The sequence below is a fragment of the Coloeus monedula genome (assembly GCF_965178545.1).
Source record: "Coloeus monedula genome assembly, chromosome: 3".
Lineage (NCBI taxonomy): Eukaryota > Metazoa > Chordata > Aves > Passeriformes > Corvidae > Coloeus > Coloeus monedula.
In genome coordinates this window covers 118,748,438-118,769,763 of record NC_138783.1, presented here as the reverse complement: position 1 = coordinate 118,769,763, position 21,326 = coordinate 118,748,438, and the positions used below count along the sequence as shown (strand labels likewise).

The 21,326-nt window shown below is 48.5% G+C and overlaps 1 protein-coding gene across 2 annotated transcripts in view; it reads left to right on the top strand.

Annotated features, from left to right (window-relative positions):
- SON (SON DNA and RNA binding protein) overlaps positions 1-20,734 on the top strand; it is a 37,733-nt gene extending 16,999 nt beyond the window's left edge. For both annotated transcript variants that reach the window (XM_082278648.1, XM_082278647.1), the window contains exons 4-12: positions 174-334; positions 1,752-1,892; positions 3,124-3,315; positions 7,525-7,635; positions 8,153-8,269; positions 15,270-15,417; positions 18,135-18,203; positions 18,278-18,393; positions 19,127-20,734. In XM_082278648.1, the coding sequence (XP_082134774.1) occupies positions 174-334; positions 1,752-1,892; positions 3,124-3,315; positions 7,525-7,635; positions 8,153-8,269; positions 15,270-15,417; positions 18,135-18,203; positions 18,278-18,393; positions 19,127-19,285 (1,214 nt within the window). In that variant the 3' untranslated portion in view covers positions 19,286-20,734. The remainder of the gene's footprint in view (positions 1-173; positions 335-1,751; positions 1,893-3,123; positions 3,316-7,524; positions 7,636-8,152; positions 8,270-15,269; positions 15,418-18,134; positions 18,204-18,277; positions 18,394-19,126) is intronic.
- The last annotated feature ends 592 nt before the right edge of the window (positions 20,735-21,326 follow it).

Genomic DNA, 21,326 nt, shown 5'->3' with positions numbered 1-21,326 from the left:
CAGGCCTAAAGTCTGGAGCCACTCAGTACCATTTTAGTTATTTTCACAGAACGTAAAAAATGCACAGTGCAGGTAGAATCCTGTTTAGTTTAGTTTGCCAGAAATGTTTCTTTATTATTAAAACAAGAATCTATAAAAACAATAACTTTCTTTTAAAAAATGAATCTTTTTAGACAAGGCCCAGCTACTTGAAATCGCCAAAGCCAACGCAGCCGCCATGTGTGCGAAGTCTGGCGTGCCCTTACCCCCGAGCCTGATGCCTCTGCTGTCCCAGAAGAAGGATGACAAAGCCAACCAGAAGTCCTCAAGGGACACCTTGAAGGAGCTCACTGAGGTGAGGGAGAGCAGCAGCATCAGACCTGACAGTGCCCACACTGTGGGAGGTTGTCACTGCATGCTCGTGTCACCTGGGAGCTGCCTTGTGTGCAGAATCCCGGGATCCCTGAGGCTGGAAAAGCCCTCCCAGCCCAGCCAGGCCCAGCTGTGCCCAATGCCCACCTTGTCCCCAGCCCAGAGCACTGAGTGCCACATCCAGGCCTTTCTTGGAGGATGGGCACTCCAAACCCCCCTGGGCAGCCCCTTCCAAAGCCTGACCTCCCTTTTGAGCCCTTATTCTCAACGCAGATTGGTATTTTTAATTCCGTGGAAATGCATGAAATCCAATTATTTTGCTTTTTCTTATTTTAAGTTTTGATTCTGCACAAATAGGTAGCTCTCCCCGCAGTCCTGCCAGTGAAATCCAAAGCTTTCACTCCTGATTTTTGTTCTGGTGGTGTTAGTTACGGAATTCCAGGTTTGAGTTGGAAGGGCCTTGAAAGCTCAACCTGTCCCACCCCCTGCCATGGGCAGGGACACCTTCCACTGTCCCAGGTTGCTCCAAGCCCCATCCAGCCTGGCTTTGGACTTCCCTCAGAATGGAGAAAATCTGGAATAGAAAAGGGCCTTCATTTTTTTTTTTTTAATTGCATTATCAGTGTGACAGTTCTGGAATTGTGTTTATAGAAATAATCTGAGATGAAGCAGTGTCCAAGTGCTGAGAAATAATCTGCAGTTGTGCCTGGGCTGGAGGAGCAGGAGTACTGGATAAGAGCTGACCTGGTGCAGGTGCCCTGTGCTGATATCCTGGATGGTTTTTCACATAACCTGACCAAGATCCAGCATAGCTTGTGCTGATCTGGAGGCCCCAAACCTGCCCCTCCTTTCCCTTTCTGACTTAGGCAATCTGTTGGATGATGTTTCTGTTCTTTTGACTGGAAACTGGCCTTAGAAGCAGTGCAGGTGGTAGGAAATCAGTAAAGACATTTCAACCATAAAATTTCTCGAGAAAGTCTTTTTGTTGTTGTCCTTTTCTTCCTCTCTTTTCTTTCTCCTCCCATGGAGGCTCCTCCCAGTTTGACTGTGGTATCCCCATAACACCTCTGTGTTTTACATTTAATTCTGTTGCATAGCTGGCCACCACCACAGTACTCCAGAAGAATCTGAGATCTTCTGGAACCTTCACTTCTGACAAGGTCCCTGCACTACCAGAGAACTGAGTCAGTAACCAAGAAGTGCCTGGCAGAGCCATGGTAGTGTTGGATAATTTGTGTAGAATATCCAAAGTACATCTATTGATACTGTTGCTAAAAGATTTTCCACCTCCTGGTTTAGTAAAGAAAACCACTTTTTTTTGATAAAAATATTCTTTGTGAGTTTGGATTGAAAGTTGAGGTTTACTCAGAGCTGACATTTTTCTCTGTTGTATTTTTCAGAAATGCAAGAAGATTGCTCAGAGCACTGATGATGTGATAGTGAACAAGCCTCATGTTTCTGATGAAGAGGAGGAAGAACGTCCCTTCTATAACCATCCTTTTAAACTGAGTGAACCCAAACCCATTTTCTTCAACTTAAGTGTGAGTGCTACTTTGATTTCCAATGCTTTAAATCCTGGTTCTTTTTAAATAATGCAAGTAGTTCTACAGAAGTTTATCAGGGTTTATAATCTTGGTGAAATTTGGAGTATTTGTTTTATCAATTTAAAGAAACCCTCCCAATTCCATCAAGATTAAATTGATAATCTTGGTGAAATTGTGAGTGTTTCTTTAAATGCATCTGGGAATCAAATGCTTTGAAGCATGGATTAGAATTTGTTTGAGTTTTGTTGGGGTTTGGGGTTTTTTGGGGTGGTGGGTGGGTTTTTTTAAATTTTATTTTTGGGGGTGGCATTGTGCCTATGATCATCTGTTCTGATTTTGCAGGATATAAAGCACTAAAAAAGCTTTAATATGCTCAGCAAAAATAGAAATAACATTCCTGGTTTTGTATAAATATGTATAGCTTGTGGTGTACACAAAATAGGCAGTAATGCACATTTACATAAGGTGCAGGTGGAAATGGATTTAGATTTTATATTGTATTGTTAGAAAATGCTACAGTGGAACTCAAGAAACCTTGGAATTCTTCCAGGCTCTGAGGAGGAATATTCTATAGTGGTTATGGGCTGCTCTGCCTCTTGGACAGTTTTTGACCCTTTCAGTTTTGTTCTTTCTCTCTCCTACTCTTAAAACCAGTCCCATCCATATTCTTAGGGGTTTATCCAATATTATCCAATGCTGCCTGCTGTGTGTGCTGCTGGGAAGGGAACCTTGCAGGGATTTCTGCAGGTTTTTAATGTATTAACAACACCAGGCCCAACAAGGCCATAGGTGTTGTCTGCTCAGAGGCTCAGGCTGTTGCTAAAAATAGCCCAGAATTAGAAACCCAAATGCTGAGAGCTGCTTTCTCTCTGCTCATGTGGAGCTTTTGATCACAGGCAATGTTTTGCCACCCAGGATTTTACCTTGGAACTTTCCATACAAAATACCTGTGTGGCAGGTGGAGATTGTTCTCGTGATGGTGTTAGTTGGGAGAGGGGGGGTCAGGGATTTTGGGTTGCTGAGGTTGGTTTAAGGGATTTTTCATCTTCTCTTACAGTGCAATTTGTGGGCCACTTGTGCCAAAATGATTAATTATAAAGGCTTATTACTCTGCAGTAAGAAGGATGAGTGTTCTGTGAAAACCAAATCCCAGGTGTTGGCAACAAAACCACCTCGTGACTCTTGTGTGTTTTCAAGTCTTAATTTTTTCTCATTTTATCTCTTTCAGACTCCCAGCATAAAACCAGCACCACCACCCCAACCAAAAAATCAGGTCAGCCTGTCCAAGGAATTCCCTGTTTCCTCTGGGTCTCAGCATAGGAAGAAGGAGGCAGACAGTGTGTATGGAGAGTGGGTTCCCGTGGACAAAAACGGCAAAGACGACGGCAAGGATGATGTTTTCCCCAAGCCAGCCATTGAGGTAAGGAAGGCAAGGAAAGCATATCATATAAGAAAACCAAAACCATCCCCTGGGCAGTCTGGTACCAAATTGCAGTCTGGGAAAAAAACCAAAAAGGCACTTAAAAGGTAGTGCCTAACATGCACTAAGTTAAGGAGCTGAGCTCTGCAAATTGGGGATGCTCATGTGGGCAGTGGTGGAAACAGCCTGTACCCATCTTGCTTCTGGCAACTGGTGACTTCTTGGTCTCAACAGAACTTAAACTGTAGCTAGAAGATGAAAAAAACTTCCTTGTTCCGTTTCCTGCAGAGGTTAATTAATAATACCTTGAGATTTGCACAATAATGTACATAGTGCTAATTACAATTGTCCCACTAGTCTTAGAACAAGAACATCCCATGGCAATGTAATCCATTAAAAATTGTAAGTAGTTGCTAAAACTTTCACTTCCTCTGGATGTATTGATTTTTTAGTTTTGCAGTCACATTTTCTCCCATGGCTGTCTTGCACGTGGCCTTCCAAAGGAGAATCTAATTGTATGGATAATAAACTAAAAAAACCAAAGCGAGTGTTTTTCCCCTTGAAATTTCTTCCAAAGAACATTTTTTGGGGGGGTGGGGGGGAGGGGGGTGGGGGTGTAATTAAGTAAATTAAATATTTAAGAGAGGTGTTAATATTTTTGGGTTGATGTTACCTCAGTGCACCTGAAGCCTTGTTCTCACACCTTCCAAAGCCAAACCCCAGAGCCTTCCCATCAATTTCTGCCAAAGCCATCTTGGCACTTGGTGTGTTTTGTTTCTCAAGACCTTTCTGATGTTCTACAGGCACAGAAGGAATTTTCTTCTGGGTCTTTTACAGCACCAAAAGCACAGAGAATATTAATTATATATATAGCATTTTCATGGAATCCCTCAGAATTTGATGGTTGGGCACCCAATTCCTTGTTCCCTCAGCGCAGGTGGGAGCTGCAATTGGGGCTCTCCTGCTCCAGGGAGACACTCAGATGTTTGTGCAGAATGTCATTCCCAGTTTCATTGCAGTAAATATATTTAACATAACTTCCTTTCCTTCCTGTTGTGTGTACCTTTATGAATGTAACTATGTTGTCTGTTTTTATATTTTGTAAATAAATATTTTTATTTGCCTTTACCTTAACTTGGTTTGTGTTAAGGGTGATTTCAGGGGCGTTAGCTCCCAGCAGGCTGTACCATCCCCTGGGGTTTGGGAAGTGCAGGTACAGATTGCTGTGTGTTTCTCCAGGGAGTCTTGACAGGTAACACGGTGCTTCTCTGCTTAATTCTTTCAGTGTTCAGGAGGACTCTGTGGTGGAAATGGCTCCCTTGGAGCAACATGAGGCAGATCAGCTCCTTTGCTGGGGGTGTAGAGAGCTGGGGGTGCTTGGGACTTTAAGATGTTTCACCTAGAATTGACCTCCCTTCATTGTTGCTGATTTTGCAATACTGTGACAGTTCTGCTGCAGGTCTTGACATCAAACCCCACACAATTGGTTTTATTGCTGTGTTTTAATTCACATATTAGTTATGGGCTTAGTCTGAAACAACCCTGCTAATACATGACAGCTTGTTTTAATAAAACTTGGTGCCTTACAGTAGTTGTGTGTGGTAGTAGGAGGTGGAGGGAAAGGTCTGGAGTGATCTGAAGGCTCAACATGTCTGTAGCAGGCAGAGACCTCCGAGGAAGAAGTATTTGGAAGTGTAGAGTGGCAGGGTTGGATTATCCCAGGTGACTCGTGCAGAGATGCTGTTGGGATCTGAGGGTGCAGTAAATGCACCTCTAGAGTGTGTAAAACACCTGCTTTTTGTTGCCAGCCACTTCCTGCTTGCTTCAGTATTTGTGATTTGTGGGGACAAGTCTGAGAAAGGGGGATCAGTCAGGAGGGCTCTGGGAGAGAACAGCACCTCACTTGCAACTGTTTTCCTGACTCAGTAATAACAACAACTTCTCATACTTCAAGCAGAGATCTATTTTTTTTTCAAGATCCAAAGCTGCCATCGAGTGTCTTGACATAACACAGAGCCCTGATGGTCTCCAAAATGGAGAAGTGTTTGGGAGTTAACTCAGCAGGGAATGTTGCTAGGCCCCAGTCCGGTAAAGCACTGATAGACCTGTTTGGCATGGCAGTGGTCCCCTGTGGTTTCATGGACTGCTTCCATGCCTTTGTGTATTGCTGGATTGAAACTTTTGGTGAGTAGAAGAACTTTTATTTATCTCCTGGACCAGTTTCACAAACAGAAAATTAAAGAACTATTTAAAAGTATGTGAGAGAAATTTAAAAACTCAGCCAGTGTACATTTTAAACAGGCATTTTTACATCCATGCTGTTGTGTGAGGGGATTGTTAGGTGATACTTTAATTCTTCTTGTGCCTTTTTTATGTTCTTTGTGACAAGAAAGAAGCATTGAAGTCAGTCCATAGGCACCTGGGCTTGTGGGATTTTAGCTCTGTCTTGGTCAGTGCCAGATATTCCAGCAATGATCTTCCCAACAGAAGCACCTTTTGTCCTAAGTACCAGCAAAAAACCTCACATCTTAAAATCAGATTTTATAGAGCACAAAAACAATTCCTGTGTTTGGTGCCATTGTAGATACTCACATCTGTCTCTTCCTTTCAGTATTTACTAAATTCTTGACCAGGTTCCTGGGACTCTGGGTTGTGGTTTAACAGTGTTTGTTTTGTTCAGCTGAGTCAGTTGTAAAGAAGTTTCAGTTTCTCCTGCTGGCCCTTTAGTACAAAATGGGTGAGAGGCTGAGGTTGAGATAGTGACAACAAAAGAGGCAAAGCTTTTACCAAGCAAGTGAAAATGAAGTTCACATTAGCCCATCACCTTGATGTGCATGTTCCAGCTGCTGTTCTGATCATTGGGTTTCTTCTGTGCCTCAAACAGTCCCAGCCCTTCCAGCTTCTGTCACATCTCCAGAAATTCCATTTGTCTTTGCACACTCTTCCCCTTCTGCTTTCCAGTGAGAATGATCCATAAAATGCACGTGCTTTGAGGAGCAGGGCACAAGGATTTTATAAAACAGCTGCACACCAGCCAGATTTTGTTATATTTTTACAGCCCCAGATGTTGTGGATTTCTGTCCCGATGGCTTTGCCCAGAGTGAAGGTTTGCAGGGAGCTCCTTCGTGAATTCCATGTTTTCACCAAGTCACTCTGCAACATCGTTTCAGATTTATTTTTCTTTATATTTTGTTGTGGTTCAGCAGCACAGATGTAGATAATTCTTTCCAAAGCAGTGGATTCTGTGAGCTCACAGCCTGGTTTTACAGAACCCCTGAGGCTGGAAAAGCCCTCCCAGCCCAGCGAGGCCCAGCTGTGCCCCATGCCCACCTTGTCCCCAGCCCAGAGCACTGAGTGCCACCTCCAGCCCTTCCTGGGACACCTCCAGGCATGGGCACTCCAAACCTCCCTGGGCAGCCCCTGCCAAGGCCTGAGCTCCCTTTCCATGGGGAAATTCCTGCTGCTGTCCACCCTGAGCCTGCCCTGGCCCAGCCTGAGGCTGTTCCCTCTCCTCCTGTCCCTGTTCCCTGGCAGCAGAGCCTGACCCCCCCGGCTGCCCCCTCCTGTCAGGGACTTGTGCAGAGCCACAAGGTCCCCCCTGAGCCTCCTTTGCTCCAGCCTGAGCCCCTTTCCCAGCTCCCTCAGCTGCTCCTGGGGCTCCAGCCCCTTCCCAGCTCTGTTCCCTCCTGGTTGAGTCTGAAGATGGAAATTTGAAACACTGAAGTCAAGATTGTGGAATGCATCTGATTCATGCTGGAATTATTTTTATGCAGACAAGTTTTGGTGTGACTTAATAGCAGAGTGCTGATGTGAACAACTCTGCATGAATTTTTAGTTAAATTGCATTTAATTCTGTTGGTTAAGAAGATCTCCTTGAACAGTAAAATGCTTCTCTGTTTATTGCACACCAGAATTTTTTGTGACAAATAGTTCTTAGAAGACTAATGATTGGGTGTTTTGGGTGTACAGATGATTTTAAATTACCAGGGCTTCACAGTTTAAATTCAGATTTGTCTTTGTTCAGGAAAGCCCATCTTGTGTGGATTTAAGTAGTCCCAGGATTTTCATCACATTGCCTATTTCTTTGCCAAACCAACTATTCACTGTGTAACCCCAGTTGGTAGCGTTGATTCTCCTGCAGCTTTTTCCAGCTCAAGTGGACATTGTTGTGCTCTGCTGTGTTTTCACAAGTGCTCTTTTTCCTCCTAGTGCGTGGACATAACCACAGCCATGAACGACAGAGCAGTGGCCCAGAAAAGGCTCAATGAGAACTCCTTTGACCTGGAGGCCATGTGCATGTTGAACCGGGCACAGGAGCAGGTGAGGGGGGCTTTCAGCAGCATTTTGGGGGACTTGAAGAAAATCAGTGTTTTCCTTTCATGGCAGCTGTTTTTTCTCACCTGTTGAAGTTTGGAAACCCAGTTATGGGTCCGTGTTTTGAAGTTCTGCCTCGGTTTTGCACTTCGTAACTCTGAGTTTTCCTGAGCTTCTGCATGTATTCCATGTTTTTGCCCAAGTCACTCCAAAACATAATTCCAAATTAATTTTTCTTGAAGTTGTACTGTAGTTCAGCAGCACAGATGTAGATAATTCTTTCCAAAACAATGGATTCAACAGTTTTGGGGATGAGGAAACCATGAACTCGCTGGAGTTGGAGCTCAGGCTTCAGGGTGATCATTTAGATGCTCAGATTTTGGGAGCACCTGCTTTCATCTGAGTGTCAGTGAACACCACATATCAACAGCATGATGTGAAAATTACTGAGAGACGACAGAGAACTGCAAAGGAAAGTGTGGAGATGCTTGTGTTGGTCTTACACTGGGTTTTGCTGTTGCAGATCGACGCCTGGGCTCAGTCCAACTCCATCCCAGGGCAGTTCACGGGGAGCACCGGAGCGCAGATCCTGTCCTCGGACGAGCTCACCAACAGCGGGCCCCAGGCGTGGATCCGAAAGGTAGAAGTGACACAGACACTCCTGTCTCAGCACCACACTTCACAGAGCAGTCAAGGATTGCAAAATGCTGAACAAGTGCCTTACCCTGTGGCAGAGCATGTGCCCAGTGCAGCAGGCTGGGCTCAGTCCCTGTCTGTGCTGGGTCAAAGCCCTCGGTGTCACCGAGGCTGTGACGGTGCCCAGCGAGGTGTGCCCGGCGAGGCACAGCCTGCCACTGACAGGACATGGCTGGTGCTGCTGTGCTGGCAGTGGCAGATCCTTCACTGCCTCACTGGCACCGGGACACATCAGGCAAGCTTTGATCCCGCTGCTGTTGAAGTCAGCATTTTTTGGCATCGGCTTCAGCGAACCAAGTCCCAAACTGCCCTTGTGTTTGCCTTGGTTCTCTCTGGTTGCTCCTTTGCCTCTCTCTGGATCACCAGGGTTTTCTGGGAGCCAGAGGTGTGGAGGGTTAAAGGAGGAATTGCAGTTAATAAGTCACTATCACCCTGCTATTATTTATATATAGTGCCGTAGTTCCCTCTTGCTGTGGGTTATCAGTGGCTGATTTGGGGTGTGGTGCGTCCTCCATCCGTGTGGTTTACACATTATACTCAAGCTGCATCTTTGCCAGTGAACACTGTTCTGGTGCTCTGTCAGGAAGTAGAACTGAGGAGTTCAAGCAACATCCACCTTCCAGGCACAAGGAATAATGGGTTAAGCTGGTCAGCCTTGCAGGTGATGCAACTGAGTCTGTATCTGGTTGGGTTAGGACACTCTCCCAACTGGGAGGTCAGATTCGAGGCTTAGGTGGAATTCTCTATAAAAATTGGTGTCAGCTGAACACAAAAGTCTGGAATTATAATATCCTAAATTTTTGCCAGGTTTCACTACCTTGTTTTTCCACTTCATACCAAGCAGTGCAGAGAGCCAGGGAACACAGATTTGAGTCACTGGCCAGATGGGAATCTTTTGGGATCTTGTCAGTATTGATGCAGAATGTGCATGATAAAATCAGATTTTAACAATTATGAACGACTGAGATTGTAACAAAACGCTGCCTTTGGTGAAGACAATCCTTGTCCTTGGCAGAGGAATTCAGAACTGCAAAGCACGGGGATGTGTTGGTGAGGAAGGAGCTTTTCCACTGGGAGGCTTGGGAAGGAGATCAGCAGGGCTGTGAGGGGAGGGTTCTCCCTGTCTGCAGCACCTGCAGTGGGTTCCCAAGGCTGTGAAAAGGGAGCAGCTCTTTCCCAGACCTCCTCCCTGGGGTCTCCTGTGATGGCAGTGACAGGAGGGGCTGCTCACAGAAGTGAAGTGGAAAGGGCCAGGTGTGTTTTCCTGGTTTTCCAGCTTCACTCTGGGATCTGCTTTAAAACAACCCAACTAAACAAACCAAAACAGCAGCCAAAAAACCGAACACAAACCCAGCAAAATGCTCCATGGGGAGAAAATGGGAGAAGAGTGTGGTCTGTGCTTGTGGACACAACTGCTGTGAGGAGCAGAGCAATGCTGGAACATTTTGTTGGATCGGGGCATCAGTGAGCCAGCAGCAGCTCTCCTGGCCTTCCCAGGGCTGGGAATGTGCTGTGGTTGCAGTGCAGGCTCTGGGGTTGGGCACAGAGGAGGCTCCTGTTGGGAACAGGAGGAGTTGGTGGGTGAGGGAGGCGAGGACAAAGTCCTCTTCCTGCTCTGGCATTGCTCAGCTGCTCTCCTGCTCTGCCAGGCTCCCCCTCTGTGACAGCCCAGAGGGCCCAGAGCTGCTCAGGAGTGCCCTGGGGCTTCAGGAGTGCCAGGGCCTGGGAAAGCCTCAGACAGCTTCATGTGGAGTCCTCCTGTGGCTACAGGAGGATTTCACAGGAAGAAGTAGGGATGTGGTTCTGAATCCATGTTATCTTTCTCAGGGACAGGAATGCAAACCACCCATGAAATGCAAAGTACTGGTTGTGTGTTATTTGGGCACCTGAAGTTGTGTAACAATTGTCAGTTACTGAGTGTAGCACTGAGGAGTCAGGCTTGTGGTCCGTTTTTGGCCTAAAAATTGCATCTTAACATTAAAATAACCTTGTGTTTTTCACTTGGGCCAGGAGTTGGACTTTGATCCCTGTGGGTCACTTCCAACTCAGGATATTCTGTGTTTCTGTGATTTTTATCTGCAAGTAGGGCTGTGGAGTTCCTTGGGGGATGTTGTGTCTGTGAATTAATGCACGTTTCTGGCTGAGGCTGTTTGCTGAAGGCATTTCCCTTGGGAATTTGCCATGAGAGGAGCTGTGACCATCCAGCAGAGACTGAGCCCGTGGCAGCCACTTAATTTGGCTCTGAGGAAATAAAGAATTCGAGCAAGCACAGACACTGGGTGTGACTGAGATCACCACAGCACCAGGGAGGTGGAACAGGAGAGCTGAGTCAGGAGGGCAGGAAGAGGAAGGGACTTGGGGAATTTGTTGGCTGAGCTCTGTCTTCACTTTGCATTTCGTGGATTTGACCTTTTTTTGTCCTTTCCCAATAACTCTGGAGAGGTAATATGCACTCAAACCAAACTCTGCCTGGAATCTGTTTGGCAATTAGGTACTGCAGTGCTTCATGTGGAGCACTGGGGTGAGGACACCAAGTAGGAATAAGGTTTATGTTTTTAATTTGGGGACTAATTCATGGTGTTCACGTGCAGGGGCCTGAGCAGGGTCCATAAAGGAGTGGTGTGGTGTTAGATATAAAGCATTTAGGAGCAATCTCACCTTTCCCTTTTGAAAAGTGGCTTCTGTTTCAGTTTGTCACCATCAGTGTAATCAGTTCACAAATGTGACTCATCTTTTCTGAAGGTTGCTTCTATTTTTATTCCCTTCTTCCTTCCAAACACACTGTGCTGCTGAAGAAATGTCAGAGCAACTGGTCAAATATTTTTTGTATTTCCAAGCAAATTCTGTTGAGGTCTATTTACTCCCCCTTTCCCAGACTCACCACTTGGTTCTGGATTTATCTATCAGCTTAATTCTGGAGCCTGAACTTGCTCCCTGGGGTTGTGCTCAAGGGTGGCCCCGGGGAGCTGCTGGGTCACTCACTTGTGCTGGGGTGCAGAAAGTTCTGGAAAGTGCAAGCCTCCCTTCCATTCTTCCAGGCACAGCAGAGCAGAGCTCCTGTCAGGGTGGAAGTAAAGCTGAACCTTGTGGCTGCCTCTTGCAGGACTGCTGAGCTTCCAGCCAGGCCCCTCAGCCAGACCTGGTGTTCCTGCTGGGAACAGGGAGCTTTCCTTGGGAGCCAGGGTCACCTGGCAAAGCAGAACAGCTCTGTGCTCATTAGATACTGGATATGGGGAAGGAATTCCTCCCTGTGAGGGTGGGCAGGCCCTGGCACAGGGTGCCCAAAGCAACCCTGGCAGTGCCCAAGGCCAGGCTGGACACTGGGGCTTGGAGCACCCTGGGACAGTGGAAGGTGTCCCTGCCATGGCAGAGGTGGGATGATCCTTAAAATCCCTCCCAACCCAAACCATTCTGGGATTCCATGATTCTGAAATAGGTGAGTTCTGTTGGACTGGTTCCCCCCAGTCCTCTGACTGCTGTTTTTTCCAGCCATTCCTGTTTCCCCTGCTGTTGTGCAAAAGCTGAGAGCAGCACCTGCAGGTGCTTGGAACACAGGGCTTGTGAGGCATCTGCTGGGAGTCTTCAGCAAGGGATTCCTCCTTCTGCCTGTGGGGGAGGGAATGTGGCTGCTGCTGAAAGGGCCAGAGCATCTTCAGTTCAGCACCCAGCCCAAATTCCCTTCCTCAGGATCCCCCCAAGGTGCCACAGGGGTCAGATCTTGGTCAGAGCTCCAGGAGTGTTGGGACAGCGCTCCCAGGGATGCACAGGCTGGGATGGCTGGGGTGTCTGTGCAGGGCCAGGAGCTGGGCTTGGATGGTCCTTGTGGGTCCCTTCCCACTCAGAGATGCTGTGATTCCAGGGGAAATTCTGCTGCCTGGCACAAGTTGTTCCAAAGCGATGCTTGTTCCTGGAACTTGAACTTCCTTGGAGTTCAAAGCAGCCTTTAGTGCAGCCCTGTGCTGTACCTGAACTGCCACCCCCGCCCTGCCTCCAAGGCTTTGTTGTCTTTGCTTCCAAAACTGTTGCTCCAAAGAGTCAGCCTGAAGAATCAGGAAGAAAGTTAATCAAAACTGCTCTAAACCCTCTGAAGGAGTCGGGTTTTACCTTCTCTTTAAAGCAAGTGCTGACACAAGAATGTGGCCCTTTAGTGCCTCCGTGTGCTGGTGGAATGGAAGCGGGATTTCATGGAATTTAGAGCTCAAAATAAAAGGAAAGAGGTATCAGATTGTCTTGCAGGCTGTCTCAAGATTAGTGAGTGAAAGAGAAGTGATTTTGTAAATAATGAGTTAGTTCTGACAGCAATAACCAAATGCTCAGAAACCTGGGGGTTCTTCTGTTCTGTCCCCTTTAATTTGTATTTGCAAAAGGCCAGAGCTGCTCAGGAGTTTTGGGAGACTCAGCCTTGGATGGTTTTTAAAATTAGAAGAATTGTGGCTCTCACTTCCCTGTTTTTGTGAGCATTTCTGTTACTTCTGTGGTTTCCAGTGAGTTCCAAAGCCAGCACCAGTTTTACCCCCCCTCACTAAATCATGGGCTGAGGGGAGTTTCTGTCATCAAATTATAAAGAAATACAATGTACAGGTGGCATTAGAAGGTTACTTTCACTTTGTTATTAAAAGAAAAAAGCCAAACCAGAATCAAAATGAAAGAACCTTTTCCTTGCTGCAGACCTTTGCTTCCTCAGTGAGCTGAGTCCGAGTGGGTTTCTCCTGGCTCCTTTCCCACTGGTACCAGAATTCTTTCCTCTAGCCTTTTAGTGGGATGCACAAGTATTTGTGTATTCTGGAATTAAATTATTATTAATAATAATAAATTTGGAAGTCATTGTTGTCCTGGTTCTGTTGGTGAAGTTGAAGAGTCAGCAGAGTGTACAAAATTCCTGCTGAAGTACCCCGCCAGAATCCTGAATTCACCCCTGGAAGAGGTGCTTTAACAAACTGCCCTCTGGAGCTTAGAACTTTCCATTTCCAGTTTGTGGAGTTTGTTCAGGCTCTGGTAATTCCTCTGTAGGAGCTCAGGGCTTGGATTTTTGACCAGGAGCAGGCTCTTTTGGTTCTGGTCTGTCCTCGCTCCAGCCCTGAGTCAGGACATGTCCGGGTGTTTGGGAAAGCCGTGTGAGCCCGCAGTGACCTCAGCAGGAGCTTGCGCTGTGTCCTTTGTGAACTGAACACACGCCCGTGGTGCTGGAACAGCCGGGGATCCCAAATCCTGCCCTGCCCAGCGGGAGCCAGCCCGGCTCCAGAGCCTGCCTTCGTGTCCTGGGAGTGCTCCTCTTATGGGATGATCCTGGAGAAGAGGGGAGGAGGGACTGGGAAGTGAGGGAAAGGCTGTGGAGGGGTGTAGATGTTGTGTTCCAGGGGCTGGATCTGCACCAGCCCGAGCTCTGCTCCTCCAGCCACGTGGATCCATGTGGATCCAGACAGGGATTTCCTGGGCATAGGCAGAGATTGGGAGCATTCCTGGCACAGCCTCCAGCAAGGCTTTCCTGTCACACTTCCTGCCAGCCTCCAGAGCCGGGGCTGGACACAGTCGTGTGTTGGAAATCCCTGACAAACACATGGTCTGCCAGAGGAGCACCTGTGGCGTTGTTACCTGCAAATGGAAACCAGGCACCTGGGAGTCCTGGGAATCCAGGGATCCGTCAGTCCTGTGGTGGTGGCAGCCCCAGGCCTGTGCTGAGCTCCAGGAGCGTTGGGACAGCGCTCCCAGGGACGCCCGGGCTGGGATTGTTGGGCTGTCTGTGCAGGGCCAGCAGTCGGAGTCCGTGGTCCTGATGGGTCCCTTCCAGCTCAGGACATTCCATGATGCTGTGAACTCTGGGAAACTCCTGCTCTTGCAAGCAGAGCTCCAAAGGAAGCAGAAACCCGAGTGTTGTGTGAATGTGCCTTGGCAGTGAGCGAGCCCTGCCCAGCTCTGCGGGGCCGCCTCTGCTCCGGGGCCGCCTCTGCTCCGCGCAGTGTCCGACGGCCGCCCCGTGCCGGGCTCTAACCTTGTGTCTGGGAAGGCAAGCAAGGTTCTGCTGTGATGGAAATGCTTGACTTGCTTATGGGGTCAGCGGGGGGGCACGAGAGATGATAGTTCACAGAATAACCTGTGAACTTTCACCCCTCTATATGGAAACTTGTTTCAGGGTCAAATCCTTGTAGCCGCCTTCTTGCCACGGTCAGTGCCAGCCCTACTATTCACAACACTGCGGCCAGCGAGGCCTAGGTACGTAACATTTAAGGAGTTTTTACAGTTCTTTACATCAAAGCAGATGTTTAAACTTTCTGTTGATAAGCTTTCACCGTTTAACAACTTTTGTTAATGCTCATTTGAAAGAATGTGACGACTGCTGCTGCTAAACTGGGGGGCCAAGCGCCTTTTTCCGTTAAAATAAAGAGAGGGGAAAGCAAAACCTGTTTGTTCCATGTGGAATTTCAGAGTAGAACTTGAATATGCAACTGCTGTGTAATAAATCAGGTGGGGAGAGGGTTTTTTTTTAGATTTAAAAACGCCTAAACAGCCTGTGAATGTCATGACTAAATGTGCTTGTGTTCTGTTGGACAAGGAGGTGCCCCTGGCACAGCTGTGCCGGGGATCAGTTCCCATTTCCCGAGCTGAGGAGATCTCTGGGATCAGAGCAGAGTGTTTAGAACCGGATGGTTGTCGCTTGATTAAACACATCTGTCTGCAAAGGGTCACTGCCACTTTGGGATCACCTTAGACTTTTCCTAAGTTGTTCTTTTTTGCCAAACATTGATTTGTGTCTCGTGTGTCCGCGTGAATTCCGGGTTCCACGCACTGGTTTGGGCTAAAAATCCACAGAGCTCAGGTGGATTTTTTTTTTTTTTTTAATTGAGTCTGTGAAAAGTTGTTAGAAACATTTTTTGGAAGTTCCCACTTCTTATTTAAAATCCCAGCACTAACTTTAGGCCTTGTTTTACTTCTCTTTTTCTGGATAGGATCAGTTCTTAAGAGCAGCCCCTGTAACCGGAGGAATGGGAGCTCAGCTGATGAGGAAGATGGGCTGGAGAGAAGGAGAAGGGCTTGGGAAGAACAAGGAAGGCAGCGTCGAGCCCATCATGGTGGATTTTAAGACTGATCGGAAAGGTGAGTCCTGCCTTAAAAATGTCTTGTGGCTTCTCAGCTCTCGTGGCTGCCTGGAGATGGCAGAGGCCCTTGGAAGTCAGAGGTGTTTGCTGGGTGGCTTCACTGGAACATGAACAGATTCTGGGATTTTGCCTCAGGTTTGCCAAGGCCTGGGCTTTGTCCAAAGCTTTGTCCTTGTGGAAAAGCCACAGTGGTTGGTCTGGAGAAAGTGGCTGGAGCAGGAACAGGGTGGGGTAGAAGATGGAGTAGTGGGGTCAGTTCTACACTGGGGCGAGGACAGAGCTGAGAGCCCAAAGCTGAGCTTTGTGAGTGTCTCACACTCAGGGATTTGGGACTTCCCAGTGGATTCTGGTTCTTTGTTTTGTCCCTCATTTCCCTGCTGCTCATCTCCAGTCGGATCCTGCTGAAGGCATCTCTGCACATGCTCAGAGCTGGTTCCAGAGGCAGCTTTAGCCTCCACTTTACATGGAAACCTCACCTGTTTTCCATGTTTTCCCGTCCATGGCCACAGGGGAGAGCTCACTTGATCCAGCAGAACCATGCAGTGAATCCCAGGCAGTTGTGCTGCTCCTTCAGCTTGGCCACTGTGGTTTGTGTGCTGAGTGCTGGTGGAAATTTCCCATCTGAAACCTCTCCATGTTCTGACTGCTTTAACTCCAAGCTGCAGAATTCCAGCAGTCAGGATTTCTGATTTAATTGTTCTGCTGTGCATGGAACAAAACAACTCCACACTGACTCCACTGACTGTGGGTCAGACTCCTGCTGTTCTGAATATATTTTCTCCACTGGGGACCTTCAATCCCATCTCATATCAAAGGATGGAAACACTCAGAGTTTTTATTGCAAGGCCAGGCTGGACATTGGGGCTTGGAGCAGCCTGGGACAGTGGGAGGTGTCCCTGCCATGGCAGGGGTGGGGCTGGATAGGCTTTAATGCCCCTTCCCACCCAAACCATTCTGGGATTTCAGGGCTTGTGTTGGCTTTTGTCACTGCTCAGAATTGAGCTTGGAATGGCCAAACTTCTCACACGTTTTTCTTTACAACCTTTCTGTGTAAAGAAAGAAATGAAACCCCAAAGGTGGCTGGTGACAGTGATTGCCAAGGATTCCTCCTGGTCTATGAGAGTTATCTGAAACCAGGGAGAACCTTAAGGCAGCTGGGCTCTGCTTTGGATTTCCTGCTTTTGAAATAGTTACGTTCACGTGCAGCTTTACCTGATCGTTGCCACACAGGTTGTGCCTGGATGCAGAATTCTCTCTGCTGTTGGGCCAGCAGGTCTGTGGCACAGGGAGATGAGGGGCAGGAGGTTTCCTGCTCACAGAGAAGCAGCTGGAAAGGGATCATGTATTTAGGACAAGTAGTTCTTCAGACATCCATGTTCTTGGGTGATTAAATGGCTAAAAAATACTTCTTTATTTTTTTTTTAAACTTCTGTGTAGTTTTAAAGAAAAGTCAGGAATGTTTGGCAGGAAGGTTGTTATTAACCCACCACCCAGGTTTGTTTTGTAAGGAATTTATTATACATTTTTTTGACTTACTCCCCCAATAAAATACAATTCCTGGTCCCAGGCACGTGCAGTGTGCCAGGGAGTGACTCAGGTGGCTGCAGCTTGTTTGAAATTCCATGTTGAGATCCCAGAGACAAGAGATGGAGTTTCAGTGGCTCAGGCACAGGGAGAGAGCTTTGATGAGAAGGATGAGAATCCGGTTGGCTTGGGTTTAAAATTCTGTAAGGGGGAAAACCCTCGGCCTTTCCTTCAGAGATTGTCTGATGGCTTTGTGCCCCTTGGAAAGTCCCTGCTTAGGAGCTGCAGGAATATTGGGATGAGTATCTGGTAAGGAGGGAAGGATTTTCCTGTAAAGCAAAACAAACCCAAATGCCACCCAAAAAAGCTGAAGGAACAGGAAGACACTGGCAGCAATTGCAGTATCTCCCTGTCTTTATTCACCAAAGCCACAGCAGGAAAACTTGAGGTAAGAAACAAAGGAATATTGAAGGGTTGAAGTCTGAGAGTGGCAAAATCCCTGGGGAGAAACTTGAGTTTCTCTCAAGGACAGTCACTGGAATTTCAGACACTTCTGGCAATTCTTCATTTTATTTCTTAGTCTTGTAAGATTTTCAGGAGAAGAACGTTGAGCTTTGGTGTTTGCTGGTGACTCCAGGAGAGCCTGTGCTCCCTGCATCCCTTTGGGGCTGTTTGCTCTGCTGCTTTGTTCCCAGATGGGATGGAGGTCCCAGCTTGGGCTGCTGGAACACTGGTAAATGCAGAGAGCCCAGGGGATCATTGTGGTGTCATTGCTGGCAGGAGGGGCACACAGGGACATTACTGGGTAGTGGGAACTTCACGTGCTCCCTGTGTTTGAGGCAAACTGAAGGCAGGGGTTTGCTCTGGGTTGCACAAAACAGCAAGAGAATGTTCTTCACTTTCTCTCTTGTTCGTTGTTTCTCCAAAGAGGGCATGGAAAACCAGGTTTCCATGGAAAACCAGGTGTTTGGCTTGTGGAAGACCGCTCAGAGTTTTCTCCTCTTGGCTTGTTCAGAGTCTTCCTGGAGCCTTTGGGAGGAATGGGATGAGTGGAATGGAGGGAAAATGGTAGAGGGTTGAGAGTCAGGTGGAGTCTCCAGGTGTTCCCACTGATCCCTGTTCCTGCCTTGCTGGTGAGACCCAGGAATCAGGTGGGAATCAGGAATGTCAGCGTGACTGTGTTGCTTGCAGGGCTTGTTGCTGTGGGAGAGAAGGCCCAGAAGAGGTCCGGCCATTACGTGGTGATGAAGGATCTTTCAGGTGAGATTCTTGTCTAGAATAGAGCAATTCCCAGGGCCTGCTTGGATATTAACCCTGGGATGTCTGTGTGCCAGGGAAGCACCCGGTGTCTGCGCTGATGGAGATCTGCAACAAGAGGAGGTGGACGCCCCCCGAGTTCGTGCTGGTGGACGACAGTGGGCCTGATCACCGCAAACATTTCATCTTCAAGGTGGGTCATGGCTGCCCTGTGCTTCTTCCTGTGTGCCAGGGATGAAATCCATGTTTCTGTTTGATAGAAACACCTCACGGGGCTGGCTGAGGATGGCGGAGCCGTCTCGGTGCTGGAATGTGCAAGTCCTGTTTCTGGAACGGCCATCTCGGGTCCCTGGAGCACTTTAATCTGGGAACTGGGGAGAGTTGACCCCAGGGTTGGAGCCCCTCTGCTCTGGAGCCAGGCTGGGAGAGCTGGGGGTGCTCACCTGGGGAAGAGAAGGATCCAGGGAGACCTCGGAGCCCCTTTCCAGGGCCTAAAGGGGCTCCAGGAGAGCTGCAGAGGGACTGGGGCCAAGGCATGGAGGGCCAGGAGCCAGGGAATGGCTTCCCAGTGCCAGAGGGCAGGGCTGGATGGGAGATTGGGCAGGAATTGTTCCCTGGCAGGGTGGGCAGGCCCTGGCACAGGGTGCCCAGAGCAGCTGGGGCTGCCCCTGGATCCCTGGCAGTGCCCAAGGCCAGGCTGGACATTGGGGCTTGGAGCAGCCTGGGACAGTGGGAGGTGTCCCTGCCCATGGCAGGGGTGGGATGGGATGGGCTTTAGGGTCCCTCCAACCCAAACCATGGTGGGATCCCCTGAAATGGCTGTGCTGAGAGCCAGCCATGGATTGTGTGTCCCTGAAGGGGAATTGCCCAGAGTGTGGCTGAAGTAGCCGTGCCCCCCTCGCTAACCCCTGGTTCCCCTGTGCCAGGTGAGAGTCAATGGCAACGAGTACAGGCCCACCTTTGCCAGCCTTAACAAGAAGCACGCGAAAGCCACGGCGGCCACGGCGGCGCTGCAGGCCATGGGACTCGTACCAAAGGAAAGCATGGTCAATACCACCATGTTCAGGAGTGCCTCACACCGCTAAGCTTGGCTTTACTGGGACACTGGTTCCGAGCATTTTACTCTGCACAAGAAATGGTATTTGCCCCTCTCATGTTGTAAATACATCGGCGATTCCCACCTTGTAAAAACTGTACAGACACCCACAGGTTTTTCTTTTGTACCATCCAAATGTATTTAAATCATACTTAGTTTTTGGTATGTTTATATTGTTTACATTAGTGATGTAATTATTTCTTAAATGACTAAATCAGATGACAGACTCTGGAGGCATCAGAAATCCAGATCCTTGGCTGAAGCTCCTGCAGTTCCTCTCCCAGCAGAACGTTGACCCTTTGACACAGTTTTGTAGTGGCTGCAGAATTCCCTGGGCGCGGGAGGTGCTGCTGGGCGGGTCCGGGGACACCCAGGGCCGTACCCGGGCTCTGCCCCTCGGTGCCACCTGTGCCCCAGGACAGCCGGACGAGCCCGCGGGCGCTTCCAGAGGGACGCGGAGATTCGGACGTGACCCGGCACAGCCTCCTGCATGTCCCCAGAGGGGGGCCTGGGGCTGCTCTTCCCAACCAGTGAATCCACTGCCTGATGCTGATTGTACGGATTTGTGGTTCATGTGAATTTTAAACTCTTAACAGATCTACAACTGGATTTGGGGGGAGGGAGGGGGTAGAATGACGCTTCAATTGTTGTACCCAACTTGGTCAATAAAGCAGCACAAGTTCATAATCTTCACCCCTGGTCAGTAAACGGTAATTCCAATGGATGCCAAGCCAGGAAGCAGGAATTCAAATACGCCAAAATGCCTTCTGCAAGAAACACACACAGTCTAGGAGTGGCTTTGTGAGGATTCTCAACAGCTGTTGGGATGGCAGGAGCAGGGCTGGTTATTTTTGGTTGTTTTGAACCTCTACAAAATAACTCCTTAGGATGAAATGTTTCCATAAGGATTGTCTGCCCTGAAGGAGTCTGATCCAGAGTTTGGGCAGTTGGGCAGCGGAGAGGATGTAGAAAGCTTTTCCTGCTTTTTATTTTATTTTATTTAAGAAGCATTATTCTTTATCTGTGTGTGCGTGGGGTTGCGAAGGGCAGCGCACACTCCCCGACGGACCTGAGTTGGGAGCAGCTGCCAGGATTTCTGCACTGGGGTCGTTCAGGTGCGTGTCCCAGACCAGTCTTTGAGGCGTGAACCTGAGCTGGGTCTGGGGCAGGAGCAAACCCGGCGAGGCTGCTCGGGCCTCACCTGAGGGACCTTTGGCCTGAGGAATTCCCGGTACCTGAAGCCGTGTGTATCCCATCAGTGTCACAGAACACAGAGTCTCACTGCTCTGCAGAGACAAAGGTTGGTGTCTCCTGGGCAGCAATGGGGGTTGGAGACAGAAAAGCCCCTCCAAGTCTGTCCAGGCGCTCTGGAAATGCTTCAGTTGATCTTCATTTCATGGACGTTGTTGTCTTGAATTAAACTTTTTTCCCTTTGGCATCTCGCCTTCGGTCTCTGACTAAACGTGAGGAGCTTGTCCTCGCCCTGTGAACTGCTTGGGAGGTGTCAAATGCCCGGGAAATGTGGGAGGATGCAACTCTGGGAGTGCTGGGGGAGTGTCTGCCTCCACCCCGGGGGCGGGAGCAGCTCCTGACCACACTCAGTGGCTTGGCAGAGCTCAAACCTCAAGAGTTGCTCAGGGTTCTCTTCAATCCATGCTCTCCATGGCAGCTCCAGATTCACAGCTGGACACAATCAAATTTGGGAATGTACAACCCCCTGCACTTGTTTTGTTCCTTTTGTTAAAGCTCATCTGCTCCCATCCCCTGCCCTGGGGAAGGTTCTAGTTCCAAACGGGTTATGAGTTCCTGCCCCAAGCAGGAGCAGAAATTCCATACTTGGAACAGAAGGTGTGTGTGTGCACGGGGAACACCGACCTGCCAGGGGTAAACCAGAGCAATAAAACCAAGTTTTATTTAAAAAATACTTTCTTCAATAAAAAAGGAGATGTCCAAGGCCTTTCCCCTCCTTTCCTTCAAAGCCCTTGGAAGTGTTCATGTGCAGCAGTTGCCTGGGACATGTGAATTCCCTC